This window comes from Rhipicephalus microplus, chromosome X, assembly GCF_043290135.1.
Source record: "Rhipicephalus microplus isolate Deutch F79 chromosome X, USDA_Rmic, whole genome shotgun sequence".
In the NCBI taxonomy this organism is placed as follows: Eukaryota; Metazoa; Arthropoda; class Arachnida; order Ixodida; family Ixodidae; genus Rhipicephalus; species Rhipicephalus microplus.
The window spans coordinates 24864090-24880468 of NC_134710.1; the positions used below are offsets into that span (position 1 = coordinate 24864090).

Genomic DNA, 16379 nt, shown 5'->3' on the forward strand with positions numbered 1-16379 from the left:
TATGGATACAAGCTACGCAACCCTGTTTAAGCCGGTGGTTTGTAAGCTATTCCGCATACAGTGTTTTACCGGGCCCCCATATCACCACACCACGCCCCAACATAAATGTCACTTCTGTAACGGCCAAAAACTTCTAAAGATAGTCGCGACTTTCTTCCTGAGTGCCCATTGACCTCGCAGAAACACGGTATCGCTTACACTGTCGTGTGGTGAGCCTGAAAGTTTATGCAGTTCTTCAAACAGACATTGGTGGTCTAAGTTCTCTATACTTTTGAGCAAATAATGTTTTTATCACGAGACGTCTTGCAAGTCGGGCATAGTGGCGTTACGGAGAGCCTGCATATTGTGGAGCCACGCTGGATGTACGCGCTGAACTCGTCCGAATGTGATGTTACAAAGAGGCCTTTTCTCTTGTTAGCCGTTTTGTCCCACGTGACTGGTGAGGACCCATGAAGAATAGAAAGGCCTGTTCACAGCTTCATTTAAAATATGTTGTGGCCTCTGGGAGCCTTCTTTCTTGGCCTTCCAATTACAAAGTGTTCCGGACAAATATATCAACCACCTCATTACTCGATATACCCACGTGCCATGGAATTTATTTAAACTTGATGTTTAGTACAACGCATCGCAGGTCTTTAAGGATATGCAGCGATATTTGAGTGCACTACTCCAAAACCAACCCTTGATTTAGCCGCTGCAGAGCAGGCTTATACTGTCTGAAAGCAGCACGAGTTGCTGCTCCGTACAAAACTTCAGTTTCTTCATGGCTGCCGAATCGCCATGCTTTTCCGTGCTGTCGAGGAAACAACGCAGTCTAGTCGCGTTGCCCAGGATATTCTTATATGGGGACGGGATCACGAACGTTGCAGTGCTTGCTCTGCGCTTTATGTCAACCGATTGGTCGGTGAAAACTCTCACATAATTAGTGTACTTCAATGTATTCAATCACTGAATACCGTACTTCTGCTGTTGGCGTTGAGCGCGCATCCGTGGAATCGTCTACTGGCAGTCGACATTCTGATGTGACCAAGGTGGGTCTCGTCGAAGTTGTCTGTGTTTGCGGAATTCCGGGCCAAGATGGCGAAGAGTGTTGAGGGACACGAAAGCTCGCGACTCCGTTCGTCGCCGAAGACGACTGATTATAGTGCTCGTTTGCTCGATTCGCTAAGTTGGCAAAGCTGTGTCATCAGTCGTCGAGAGGCGAGAAGACGCAATGGCGGATGGGGGGGGGGGGGGGGGGGGTTGAGCTTTGTGCAGCACCTTTTACGCTCGCTCTAACTTTGGCTCTCCCAAAGCAACTTTTACGACGAAGTGTTTCCAACCATTCGTACCGCGACTCACTTGGAGAGATTAGAAGCGATTGGAGGAGCACACGGTTGACAATTACTGCCGAGTGTAACCTTAGCCCGGATGGATGGATGACTTCCCCAACTCGGTCCTGCCTTCCTTTGAAGGATATGTTTACACGGTGTGGCAGGCTGAAATCATCTTATCACGTCGCCAGTTCATCGTGCAGTCTATAGCGTGACCCCGAGTGCATCTGGACGTGATATTTTCGTCCTTGTTTTCTCGTCTTCGCATACTGGGATTAACATAAACCTATACTTCTCTGTTGATATCGTTAGCCAGGTATATATATATATATATATATATATATATATATCAGATGGGTCTGAGTGGAGAGTACAACCCTTTGACCAATCATTTCTAATCGCTTATGCTGATATCCTGACAGCCATATGTATATGTCGTCGGTACAAATTGATATTGGAACTGCCTTGCTGACTATCTTCAGGACATCGGGTAAGCAAACCACGACATTGAGTAACATTGGAAACAGGACACTGCCCTGCGGCACGCCTCTGATCGAGGCTATTCATAACTGTTCCGGGCATGCATGGGCCATATAACTAACTAAAAACTTTTTGGAACCGCTGACATCTAAAAAGAATCAGAACGTCCTTTCTGGGGGCATCCGCCCACAATGTATTCCAAAGGGTAAGCCGGCTTTTAAGACGATTTTTCTTGCGCATTAGTAAAGTACGACTTCACTACCCGAAAACGCCACTCTTACAGCGACATGACGCTTGGTATACAAGCGGGAAAACGCGCCAAAAGAAAATATGGTTGGAGACGCAAATTTCTGCGCCAAATACCGTAACGCATAGTCGGGGACAACCTAAGAATAAATATAGGCCCCACCCACGAGGCTTCATTTATTTCAGTTTATTTATTTTTACTTTCGTACAAAACATACATGCTTACATAAACATACAGAAGGAGGTCCCAGAGCACTTGGCTGAAGGGGGACCTCCTGTCAGAAAATGTGATAAATATGCACAAGTAAAATGCAGCAACGTGGAATAAGTTATACAAATAAGTAGAATACAGACTAAAAAAACAAATTTTAACAATCATAAGGACAACAAAACACTGCAAAGAACATATAAAAATAAAAGAAAAACCCAAATGTTATGTGACGAAACGAACAGAGGAACGAAAAAAGCAAGAAAAAGATGAGTGGCTGTGGCACCATTAAGAGTGCATGAATATGAACAGGTGTAGATAATATTGCACATCTTAGAATTCTATGGTATCCAGCAGAAAAGTAAATAATGTGTTTTTAAAAATAGCTAATTATGAAGACTGCTTAACGTTAAGGGGAAGACTGTTCCAGGTTGATAAGGACGTGAAATAACCAGAGTGTTTTCCATAATTAGTATGGACTAATGGCAATAATAAATTGTTGTTAGCTGCAAATCTTGTTCGGTTGGTGTTTACTAGAACAGCGTCTGGAAATATGTTTACTGGAGAAGGGTTCTTCATTATTTTAAATAACACTGTGGATAAATTGTATTTAACAAGGTTGTCTAATGATAGGATTCTGTTATTATGAAGAATGTCGGACACACAGCAGCTGAATGAGCTGAACGTTATTATACGGATGGCATGATTTTGTAAATGTTGCAGCGGTGCTATGTGAGTTGCATATGTGGTACCCCATGAGGTGATGCAGTAGTTCAGATGACTGTGAATGAAACAATAAAGTAGTGTTAGTAGTGTAGGTTTGCTGAAATAGTACCTGGCTTTTAATAAAATTCTAATACCAGGAGCAATTTTGCGCTTCAAATGGGCGATGTGTTTCGTAAATTTTAAGTTAGAATCTAAAGTAACACCGAGAAATGAACATTCATCAGCTGCACTAATGACATGAGAATCAAGAATGATAGTGGGAAAAATTTCTGGTGTTCTGTGACTGGTATGAAAAAGCATGAATGAAGTCTTGGTGGTATTTATTTTTAGTGAATTAAGGCGGCACCATGCTAAAATATTGTTCAAATCAGTATTCAACTTCGATGTAAGAGCAGTTAGTGATCGATCACTAGCAAGCAATGTCGTGTCGTCTGCGTAAAGGAAAGCTTCTGATTGTGATAGGTAATTAGGCAAATCATTTATGTAAAGTAAGAAAAGTAGTGGGCCAAGTATCGATCCCTGCGGAACACCCTTGTTTGTTATTTCAAAGTTAGAAAGCGAGGAACCAACACACACAGCCTGTTGTCTGTCTGTTAAATAACTCTTTATAAGCTTCAGCATGGGCCCGTCGACCCCTACTGCCCGTAGTTTAGAAATGAGGATGTCATGACTGATGGATTCGAATGCTTTCGACTCCATCGATCATGATGGAGTCGCGCTACAAATACAAAGTATGTAGTTCCCAAACAGTGACAATATTTTCCACACACACAACCATTACTATACAATACTTGATTGGTGTTGAAATGCAGAATTCGAAGCTCGATAAATAAACTTGAGAAGGCGCGGACTTCCGCGTTTATATATATATATATATATATATATATATATAGCAATATATATAGCAATATATCTGTTGTTTAAATTGCACCCTCCGCTGCGTTTATCTCGGAGTCCACGAAGAAGCAATGCACATCTCTCGAAGGCAATGTTTCTGCGCGCTACCTAAGGTTGTACAAAACAAACGATGCCACATTTAACGTAATGTTTCAAATTAGTGTTTTTTGCGGTTTCACAAAACAAAATAGGGGCAATGATCACATTTTGTTAGCTTGTTTGCAATTTCTTTACGAAAATTTCACTACCAGGTTTCTTTACTGTCTTCTGTAACTATGGCAACTATGACTGAAAGCGAAGAATGGAGAAGCGATCTGAGATTAGCTTCGCGAATTTCGATTCTTGTGCTGCCTTAAATACCGAACGTGCGTTTCGCGTCGCTCTGCTTGTCGTTGCGTCTGAGGTAAACGCCAATGTTTCATTCGACGTCGTGTTTCATCGAAATAAAAGCGCATAGCGCACATTGTGCTTAACAGTGGGGATGATTGCATGCGTTGTCGTTAAGTTAATGGCCAAGGCGATGTACGTGGCTTCAAGTGGCGGCGACTAAAAGGTGTAGGCGTTTTTTTTTTCTTGCTTCGACAACTTGCACTCCATGGTGTTGCCATCACCCCATCAGCCCTTGAATATTCAAACTTTTCAAAGCGGAGCCCAGTTTTACTGCGGCAGGGGCCACTACCATCAATTAATGTGTATGTGCGAAGATGTGTCTGTGCAGGTAAGGGGGTTTTCTCTAACCGGAGAATGCGAGCGAATTGCGTTCCAGACTTCGCTTTTACAGGATAGTGTAATGCATCCATCTTTTCTCTCATATGATTCTAATTTAATACGAACAAGTTATCTCTATGCGTAATATATGCACGCAATATAGACAAAATTAAAAACAATATATACAATATATATATATATATATATATATATATATATATATATATATATATATATATATATATATGTATATATATACACAAACAACATAAACAAAGAGTAAGACTTCCTGATATGATATCGTTAAGGATGATACAATGTCTTGAAAAGCGAAGTGTTTTTCTTTTTTTCTTTCGCTCAACGATAGCTTTAGCAGCGTCGCTTCAGTGACGATCGGATCACAATCTATGTAACTGATCGTTATTGATCGTTATCGCGGCGTCAATAACGATCGATACAGTGATATACATAGCTCGCGTCATTTCCTGGTTTCAGGAACCTCGCACGGCGTTTTTTATGCAAGGTGTTTGTACTCATTGATTGATTTGTGGGGTTTAACGTCCCGAAACCACCATATGATTATGAGAGATGCCGTAGAGGAGGGCTCCGGAAAATTCTATCATCTGGGGTTCTTTAACGTGCGCCCAAATATGAGCACACGGGCCTACAACATTTCCGCCTCCATCGGAAATGCAGTTGCTGCAGCCGGGATGTGTTTGTACTTGAAACGCGCGACAAGCTCTTACGCAACGGATACTTAAATCTGGCTCGTATTTATGAGCTGGTGGCGATAGATTTCATTAAAATGACGCAGCTGTGCCAATTGGCACACGTCAAAATAATCACACACACACACACACACACACGCACGCATACGCACGCACACACACACACACACGCGCACGCACACGCGCGCACGCACGCGCGCACACGCACGCAGGCACGCACGCGCGCGATGACCACAATTCGCTTTTTAATGCATACACCAATGCATATTCTCCCCACGTGGTTTTTTGGATCTCGTATTGTGTGACGCTGGCAGGTACTCTCGGTTGCTCTTTAACGCGATAGCGTTAACGAGATCCTGTCGCAGAAAACCCGCTGCCGGCCCCGTTGATTGTGAGTGAAAAATCGTCTGTGCGTCTGTGACCGAAAAATCACGTTACCGAGATAGCCGCGGGAGGCCTCTACTTGTCCACGCGTGCGCGCGCGATCACACTGAAAAAGCCGCGCATTCGAAGAGAAAAAAAAAGTGCTCAAGGTCACGAGGCGCGGTAGTTTCTTTGCCCTGCCACCCCTCCCTGCTTAGCTTCAAGTGCTTTCGTCGGGACGAGAAAAGAGATAATGCAATTGCAGCGTGCGACAAACCTTTGTAACTCCACTCGCACTGGATAGACTCTTAAAATTTTTGCGGCGTTGAATTCGTGAGGCAATAAGCTCTTCGAGTGAATTCATTCCATGGTTACTTGAAAAAATATTTCAGGGCTCCTTTAACGAATTTTCTTCGACAGGTTTCACGACGAAAACGAGCCCATTCGGAAATAATAGCGCGCTGGTCCAATCTACTGTGTCCGTGTTTGTGTGCGTGCGTGTGCATGTAACAAAACATATGAATAAGTATGCACTTAGCGGTTTAAGGGTGCGCTAGGGGCCGGATTTCGCTATAGCGTTCAACTCTTAAAGGCGAAGCTTAAGGGTCCCCGAATTTTATTTCTCACGCCTTGCCCGCACTTACAACACTAACACGGGTGCACGACACAGCGCATATCGCAAACGATCAACAAGATTCTCACGTTGCGACACCCAAGTAACACACTCACACACGCTCATGCGGCAACGCTGATGCCACACCTTTTGCGGATGGTAAATCACAGACGCGCACATTCAGACTTCACCTTCACGTTACTATACGCGAATGACCACGACGACAATCGTCGAGAGTGGTCATCCTAGCGACGCCGAAAATAGACGCCGTGTTGCTGCTTCAAGCTGCCGAACCCACGGAACTTGCTGAAGCTCTGCCGCTTCTGTGCACTTGAAACGCTGCAAAATCATAAACGTTAGCATCGAATGACGGTCGACGACGACAAGGTGAGGGCGAGTGGATGAAATAGCGTCTTCTTGACGAAAAAAAAAAAAAAACACCACTGAAAACCGAATGGACGCCTAACGGTCTCGGTGCAGCGGCAGATCGCCTCTCGTCGCGAATGGCGCCATTTGTCATTGGTTCATTGTGACTTTCGCGTCATAGTAATGACGACTGCATTTGGACGCGCATAATAGAAATGGACCGTGGTACACTTTACTTTTTATTCTTAGCTTGTCACCGACTATAGTGAACTTTGAAGGCATCTGCCGAGTCCTGCATAGCTTATGGTGGATAAAAATGAAATAAGTGAATTGTCTTTGGGTGCCATAGACCTAGCATACGTAGTTGCAGAGAATTTCATCGAGCCAATGTCGCTAAAATACGAAAAATACATTTCAAGATTTGCTGCGTCACGCGAGGAGATTCCGGCGCGAATTTTAAAAATGAAACTTCAACCTTTTATTTTCTCCCCTAATAATCAACTTATGACAATGAAACTTGTGCCATTAGATTCTCAAAGTGCAGTTTATCGATGTAAACCAAGTTATTGTTCTCTTTAGTGCCCCCTTAAAAGTCCTCGTTTGGCTTTGGTGGTAGCAGTTACTTTTTTAATACATCATTACTTTTAAATGCGGAACATTTATTTGTGTACTGCAGGCACTTTGGGCTTCTACCTACCTATTTACCTATCTACCTACCTACCCACCCACCCACGTCTACGCGCTCTCGTGATCACCCCCTGGGGAAAACCAAAATTAGCAAGGGAGGGTAAGATGGGTTTGACGGATGTGACTCGGTAGTCATGACACGAATATTGTCACAATCCTTTCGTGTACGCCGTCGAACCTTTTTCCGCCAGACACGTGTGGCACATGCCTGCAGGCGGGTATGTGCCACAGGATACAGGATAAACACACGGGTACTGGATCAACGATGTTTTGAAGAAGAAGAAAAGACAGACGAGCAGAGACTCGCAACCGGAAGGATACGCTGCTAGTGGTACTGCCAGATATATCCAATTCTTTCTCTCCCTTCCTCATTCTTGTTAATTTGTTTTATATATTCTGGTTTATCGCATTCTTCCGCAATTTTTTCACGTTTTTTTTCAAAGGAACATTATTATTGTTTCTATCTAATTTCTCTTTATTTTTTTAGCAAGCGATGTAAAAAATGATCTATTAAGAGGTACAGTGTGGCCAATCCCCCATGTGGGTATGAGCCAAGATCTTCTAGGATACAAGACAAGACAAGACTCGCAACTGATTTATTGAAGATGTAATCGACGCTAAATAGCGTCCGGCAAAGGGCAACGTGTCAGTCAGTTTATCGGCGTACGACAAAACGCATACAAAACCAAATTCTAACATGTCCTTACACGTGCACCTGTTAGAATTCGGTTTTGTGTGCCCTTTGCGATACGCTGAAAAGCTTTGACATGTTGCCCTTTTAGCTTCGATTACGTTTTCAATAAATCAGTTGTGAGTCTGCGCTCGTCGGTCTCGTTTCGTTCCTTCTTTGTGTCCCGTCTGCTGCGTAGTTTGCTAGAAGAAGATTACGTAATTTTAACACGTGAGCGTTAAGAAAAAGCTATGTTTACCCGACGAGTACAAAGAATAAATGTTAGGATAGAAGCAGTAATCGAACCCCATGCAGAATTCTGCTTGACATGAACTATTCGACCTCAGAGCCATGCCAGGTCCTGGAACTAGTGTTTCAAATGGACCATATTGTTCGTGAAACGTCAATTGTGGTTGCAGTGCTGGCTATCCAATTTTATAAACATTACATATGTACTATGATACAGCCATCAAGTTGGCTTAACGTCAACTTTAGTTAAGCGCCATCCGTTGATCCGCTGAAGGTGATTTACGTAACAGTGCTCAGAGCTACCATCCTCGCGAGCACCAGTGCTTCACATCAGCTTACCGCGTCTGCTCTTCGTAATATACATGTTGTTGTTTTCATTGTTACGCAATTGTAAACAACTGGTTATATAAAACATATGTGGCTATTTAACGTGTGTCTGTTCGTGCATTTGTACATACCTTTAGCGTCACTTCGTTACGTTTCGCGCAATAAAAATTACAATACGGTCACGTTCCGTCCGCATGCTTCGAATAACATCGACTCTCAAGCTATACTTGGGGTCTGCCGAATTTTTTTTCTGTTCATTTTAGACAAGTTAATTGGATCATACCAAAAGTGGCCGCACTGGCGCACGATGTATAGTTGTAACTTGCTAGAGGAAAAAGTGAGGGTCTGAAGTTTGCCTTTGCGAGTAGAACGCGATAGCGTGATTGGGCCCCGCTCGCGTCGCCTTCTCATTCAGTACCCAGGTTTCGCTTTTTGGTGGAGACTTCAGCCGTCACTGATCGAACGCCTCCAGCTTGATCTAATCTATGGTAATGGGTGAACAATCGGTAACATTGCGTGGTTCTGCTTCTTTTTTTTCCATATGCAAAGGAAAAGAAAGAAAATTGCGCAGCTTGTTTTTGGCGCAAGGGCCATTTATTGGCCAAAAATTGCGCAGCTTGTACAAAGTTGTACAAGGCTGAGTCGCAGCAGTGCTGGTTTCAAAGATTCTTGGGCGTTAATAAGAGCGTGTGCCGATGCATGATCACGATAATTTTCTGCCTATAGTCACACGATAAACGTCGACTATAACAGCTCTGCTGTGAAACGTTCCAGATGGCGTTCGAGACGAGTTCCTATGAACTTTGCCAGTACAGACATTCTCATTCTGGGAGTCCGTTCTTTTCGTCGTATACGGATGCTTGCTCGACCGTGGATGAGTTCGTTCAGAGCGATTTTTCTCATTTCCTTGATGCTGAGAATTTAGTTTTTTTTTTTGCAATTGGAGTTCTTTGAAAACTGGGTACCAGCGAAATACACAAAAAAGAAGCGCGTGCACGAGAAGTCATTGCACACGGACCAACGCTGGACTTGCACAGTTGAAAGTCCCGCGTCCGTCCGGGTCTATCGCCCCCGTGAGCAGGTATACGGACCACGCGTGACGTTGGTCTGAGCCGTCCGCTGTCAAGAACATTGCTCTGACGGAATTTCCGTCCAGAACCCTGTTTGGTAGAAATCCTCACGACAGTAGACAGGTGGCGCAGACCGTGCAAGTATACGGACAGCAATGGGTCTGTACATGTTTGCTCACGGGCGTACCTGTTTCTGTGTATTCGCTGAAGTGGACTGTGCCAACAGCTGTGCTTCTTTAAATGTGAGCCGCTGCCGATCCCCGCTGTGGGTGTGTGCCATGAGTAGAGGAAAACGAAACTCAACCATGCGTTGTTTGTTTTGTGCTCCGGTCCGTCCCCGAGGCACGGCGCACCCGCCCGGACCAGTCCGGGCCCTCGTCGGCCCGCCGGAGAGGTCTGGCCGCTCTTCGTAGAGCGCCAGAAGCCGTGGTGAAGCGACAACTGTCTACCTGCAAGTCGAATGCAAGTCCTCGCAAAGTCTTGCAGAGAAGACCGCGCTAAGCGGTCTTGGACTCCCTTTGTTTTGCTTGCCACTGACACTTGTACTGCCAAGACATTGAAGATTGCAGGCTTTGCTTCTGAAAAAAGTGTGCGGAAAGATGTCGCTTTCGCGCTTACTTGCGTTCGCTTTACTTGTGCCATGGCTGTGGTTTGCGTTGCATAGCACTAGTTACATTTAGAGCGTAAGTGTACACACGTCAACAAGTTGCTTCGGTGGCTTTGTTAGTGCTGTTTTTCAAGCACCTTTACGACAGGGGCTGGTACTTTATTGTGGAAAGCGACCAAACTTATTTGCGGCATCAAGAAATATTGAATAGCAAACAATATATTTGGCCCTTGCCTTCCCCACCATCGCTGACTCTCTTCCTCGCGTTTTGTCTGTTAACTGTGTTACGAAAGGTAGCGGCTCACGAACGGTGGCATGTACAATCGAGCGGAAGCAATTTTGAAAATGCCCGGACCGTGAAGCTCGTCAGAGTGTTACGCCGCAGTCTTTAGCTGTCTTTCAGACTCAGTGTGAAATAAATCCCGCTCACTGAAACACTTCAGTTTTCGTCGACAACCAGAACATTTGTATATGAATACAATTTTTCAAGCTATTGACGCCGCGAATTCACAGCCATCCACAAGGCTGCCCCCTGATGCAGGAACAATGGATTATTTGCAGCACAACTGTGCGAAATCTCCATTTTCTAGAGGGATTCATACAGACTTTTCGTTTTTTGGATAAGGAAGTGAGATCGGCATGCATAAATAGTCGTGATCACCTTTGCTCCGTGACGAGGGTGCACTTGCAGCTCGTACTATCGCTACGTCTTACAATGGCTGTAAATTTTACGTCGGGATAGTGGATGGTATAGCGGGCTTCGTGACATTGGCGTCTGTCTCTGACTACCATGCTTTGCTGTGCTGTCAGCACAGCCTTACGAGGCCTCGATTTTTCAATACTTCCAAGTCAGTCCTTCCCGACCGCCGTCAGTGTTTCCGTCGGCGCTTTAATTCCATGTGAATGCAAGCAAGAATAGCGTAACGCGGCTCTTTCGCGCTCGTTATCGGCCACTGTCTGCACGCGTGCAAGATGGGTCGTCGCAATGACCCGAACAGTTGGCGTCAATCATGTTTACATCGTTCTCGATAAAGAGCTGCACGTTGCGATGATAGTGCGTGTCAATTGTAAGTTCGCCGCTGTATCACTGTGTGTCGTCACTTGAGCGCGTCGATTTGTGCTGGCCGTTCGCAACCTTCGCTCGCACGCAGAGGCTTCCGTGCGTTGGCGATTGATCTGACGGCGTGCTTTCCCGGTTCCCCCTTCAGGTGGAGATGGAAGGCCGTCGGAGCTCGCAGCTCTGGAAGGACGAGGGCAGTGTCCTGGAGGCCATTGACGAGTTGATGGCACCCAGCTCGGAGTTCAGCCTTTCCGACATTCAAGACAAGCAGGAAGCCAAGTCAACGAAGGAACACCAGTATGATGAAGAAGACTACAAGAGTGAGTGTGCTTTTAAGAAAATTTCTGCTTCACTCCCTAGACCTAAGTTGGCGGTTTGGCTGGTTCCTATTCAATGTAACGCAGTGCAGTTGCGAGTCTTTACGGGGACGGAGAGAGGCGGGCGTTTTTTGTGTGTGGGCGGGTATGCGGCTGGAGTCGTTTCCTTTCTTTCCTTCCACTCGCGGTGCGCTGTTTTTATTGTGAGCTGTCACACATATGCCAGTTGATCAGACGTGAAACCGTCGGATGATGACAGTTATGAGTAGCAGTCGACAGTTATGTTGCTGATGCGACTGAGGTGTCCGCCTCGAGCGAATGTCCGCGCTATAAGTTGTGCTCTCTATATGCTGGCAGTTGAGTTTTAATGTTTTCTTGCATTGTACGGGGCTGTGTTCGTCAGTCTTCGCTTCATTATCGCAGCCAGTTTTCCTTGTTACAAGCCTGTGTCACATGACACGGGCAGGTAACAAGGAAAACTACCTGCGACAATGAGACGGGAACTAATGTGAATTTAGTTGCTCGTTAGTTCGCTACTAAGTTTAAGTTATTAAATGCGCAGCACTTCTTGGTGAACTTCGGCGACTTTCAGCGTATCTATCTATCTATCTATCTATCTATCTATCTATCTATCTATCTATCTATCTATCTATCTATCTATCTATCTATCTATCTATCTATCTATCTATCTATCTATCTATCTATCTATCTATCTATCTGTCTGTCTGTCTGTCTGTCTGTCTGTCTGTCTGTCTGTCTGTCTGTCTGTCTGTCTGTCTGTCTGTCTGTCTGTCTGTCTGTCTGTCTGTCTGTCTGTCTGTCTGTCTGTCTGTCTGTCTGTCTGTCTGTCTGTCTGTCTGTCTGTCTGTCTGTCTGTCTGTCTGTCTGTCTGTCTGTCTGTCTGTCTGTCTGTCTGTCTGTCTGTCTGTCTGTCTGTCTGTCTGTCTGTCTACGACTTTTAGCTCTCCTGGCTGTTTCGATAATGGTATCGATACCAAAATGGCATAGCTTAACGGTATCACGAGCATAAGTGGCTAGTCATAACATGGAAATCATGACGTCATGACTGTCACGATTTACATTTCATGCTCTTGCTGCTCTTGCGGTGGTTGTGTTCACATGACATGTTGCAAAACTGGTATGGTATGGCATTACTGCATGGCGAACAAATTCACATCCTAACGTGAAGATCATGACATGCATGTCACGTAAGTCAGGATGTGCTCGCGCCCTTTTCGATAGCTTCACATATATACCAAATTTGGTATTACGTGACGGGAATGGATCACTAAGGTAGATGACTGGTACAAACGTGATGATCCTGACACTTGTCATGTAAGGACAAGACAATATACCACGCTCATGGTCTGCTCGCGGCGGTTTCGCTAGCTTCACATATACCAAATTCGGTACTACGGGACGTAAATGAATGACGAAGAACTATGACTAGTGTAAACATGATAATCATGACACGTGTCATGTAAGGACATGACAATATACCACGCTCATGGTGGGCTCGCGACTGTTTCTCTAGCTTCACATATACCAAATTTGGTATTACGGAACGTGAATGGATGACGAAGGTGTATGACTTGTTCAAACATGATGATCATGACACACGTGTCACGTAAGGGCATGAAAATATACCACGCTTATGGTGTGCTCGCGGCCGTTTCGCTAGCTTCACATATACCAAATTTGGTACTATGGAACGTGAATGGATGACGAAGGTGTATGACTGGTTCAAACATGATAATCATGGCACGTGTCATGTAAGGACATGACAATATACCATGCTCATGGTGTGCTCGCGGCCGTTTCGCTAGCTTCACATATACCAAATTTGGTACTACGGAACGTGAATGGATGACGAAGGTGTATGACTAGTGCAAACATGATAATCATGACACACGCGTCATGTAAGGACATGACAACATACACGGGACGTGATTGGATGACGAATGTGTATGACTAGTGCAAACCTGATAATCATGACACACGCGTCATGTAAGGACATGACAACATACCACGCTCATGGTGTGCTCGCGGCCGTTTTGCTAGCTTCACATATACCAAATTTGGTATTACGGGACGTGAATGGATGACGAGGGTGTATGACTGGTTCAAACATAATAGTCGCGAACAAATTTAATTCCTTCGATACTGAAACTCGATGGTTTCCTGCGCATATGGTACAAGTGGACGAAACTCGGGTCAACCTCATGAGGTGACGAATGACCTGGCACGAGCACTCGCTTGCCGTGCCGGTCAGACCCGATCCGACGCCCACTACCATTCCGTGGGCTAGAAAGATATATTAATTACTTACAGCGACATCACAAAATAATATTACTTGGGGCGTATGCAGTTACCACTGCCACGCGCGAAATTGAACAGGGCTCAGGCAGTCACGCTACGTTTATTGCAAACCGGAACTTACCCAACTCCGTATTTGTACATAAAGTTCTCCATGACAGTGAAATTCAAGACAAGTGTGACGCGTGCGATGGCATCATTGGGATCAGATACATGCTGGCGGGCTGTCCCGCGACTCTCGCTGACTCCGAAGAACAATGGCTTTACTAGCAGACGATGGTGCGAAGCGTGTCTTATCAAGACCAACTACGGGCAGTACAGAAGGTCCACGATGACGCAACAAGGCTCGGCCTGACGGTACCGACGTGGACGCAGCCTTCCTCGGTCTGAAAAGAACGGACTTCAGGGCTCAAATAAAGTTTTGTGAATGAAATGACACGTGTCATGTAAGGACATGACAATATACCACGCTCATGGTGCGCTCGTTGCCGTTTCGCTAGCTTCACATATACCAAATTTGGTATTACGGGACGTGAAAGGATGACGAATATATATGACTGGTGCGAACATGATAATCATGACACACGTGTCATGCATGTCATGTAAAACATGACTATATGCTACGCGGATAGCATGCTTGCGGCCATTTCGCTAGTTTCACATATATACCAAATTTCTTATCACGTGGTTTCAATAGATGATGAAGGTAAATGACACGTCAAAACATGATAATTATGACATGGAAGTCATGTACGGCATAATTTTCGTCTGTCTCGTATTGTTGTGCTGATTTTAAATGGACATATCAACCTTCCCCATTCGCGCTCTGCATATCATCGGTTTTCACTGTACGTGGAATCTGCCAATTTTTTACGACTGTTTAGGACGGACGATGCAAAACAAAAATAAGTAGGAAAATACTGACGCATGACAAAAGCTTCAGTTCTTCCGCTAAAACAATAAATTTTAACCTATATTGTTTTTACGAAGGAACTGAAGCATTTGTGACGCGTGAGTCGTTTATGCATTTATTTTTGTTTTCCATCTTCTGTCGGCCCTAAAGACTCGTAAATAACTTAGTAGCTACCTAACTACCCATTAAATTTATGGTAGTAATTCCTCTGATAATATAATTAGCTGTGTACATGAACCTGGGTAGTAACAATAATTAACCGGGTAGTAACAATAGCGGCAGTGGTAATGCTTTCTAGAAAAATGGCGACACTTGCGGCTATAGAAAATCTGACATATCCAAGCATCTTGTACGAAGACGCAGTAATCACGCGTTTTTTCGTATGACTGACTGATTGATATGTGGGGTTTAATGTCCCAAAACCACCACATGATTGTTAGACACACCGTAGTGGAGGGCTTTGGAAATTTCGACCACCTGGGTACAGTGTACTAGAAGTGGGCAGTGGAATGAACGAGGCAGCGGCGGCACTGTAGTCGCATGGCATTGAAGATCTCAGGAGCGTCTGCATTAGTAGCGCGCATGTCGTGGACTTCGAAAGTGTGTGATTGCTCGTTTTTAACGCGTTCAATGCGTCTCTAAGCCTTTATCAGCGTATGCACACCTGCTACGCGCCATGGTGCACGAGTGAATATGCAGGCACGCCGAAGTTGCGTCGATACATTCACTGTTTCAAAGGCCTGCCCAGCCGTACAAACAAACAAAAAAAAAACATGTACAATCGTAATATGCACGGATCCTCCTATAGCTTCTCACTCAAGCAGCGGTTTGAGCTGCACTACATCACGAGTGGCTACTGGCGAACTACTAAGAAAGGAGAGGTATCGAAACCGCGATTAAATCATACGCTCGTTTTTGGACAGTTCGCTGCATACAGCGAACTGCACAATACATTAACCGTTCTCTCGGAACCCTTCCCCCGGAGTGTGAGCACGCGGACTACGCTCCGCGGCCAAACGGGAGAGGAGGGGCCTTGAAGACGCCGCTGCAACGCCGCCCAAGTCTCCCCTGAGGAATGAACCAGGTACTTTTTGGTTGGAGTTAAAATCGTTTCCCAGAGCTCTCTTCCCCATGACCGCAGAGCACAGGCGAAGGCTGGGTGATGGGTATGAGGAGATGGTGGTGAACAGCTGGATTGGGCGCATGTATTGGAAGGCGCTGGTGAAATAAACCGCTTATTTTATTATTATTAAAATAGTCGTACCCGACGTATCGAACTTGGGTAAATCGAATCATCGTTTATGTCGACCAATTTTTGAACATATGCCACACATAAATTAACACTTAACACCATGTTCATATATGGAACATCGGGCTGCTCCAAACGTTCCCTTTGCTTTCCCTCTCAAATGTCTGGATTTTTCTCGCTGAATGAGATATTCTCGGGTCCATTTGGGAGAGCGGGCGTTCCGAAACTGCCGCTCGCCATCGTGTGCTTTCCCGCATGATTCCTTG

The 16379-nt window shown here is 45.0% G+C and overlaps 1 protein-coding gene across 7 annotated transcripts in view; it reads left to right on the forward strand.

Annotated features, from left to right (window-relative positions):
- Nucleotides 1-16379, forward strand: part of Ae2 (anion exchange protein Ae2) — a 289588-nt gene that overhangs the window by 168935 nt on the left and 104274 nt on the right. For all 7 annotated transcript variants that reach the window (XM_075881985.1, XM_075881984.1, XM_075881990.1 and 4 more), the window contains one exon: nucleotides 11467-11638. In XM_075881985.1, coding sequence (XP_075738100.1) covers nucleotides 11473-11638 — 166 coding nt within the window. In that variant the 5' untranslated portion in view covers nucleotides 11467-11472. The remainder of the gene's footprint in view (nucleotides 1-11466; nucleotides 11639-16379) is intronic.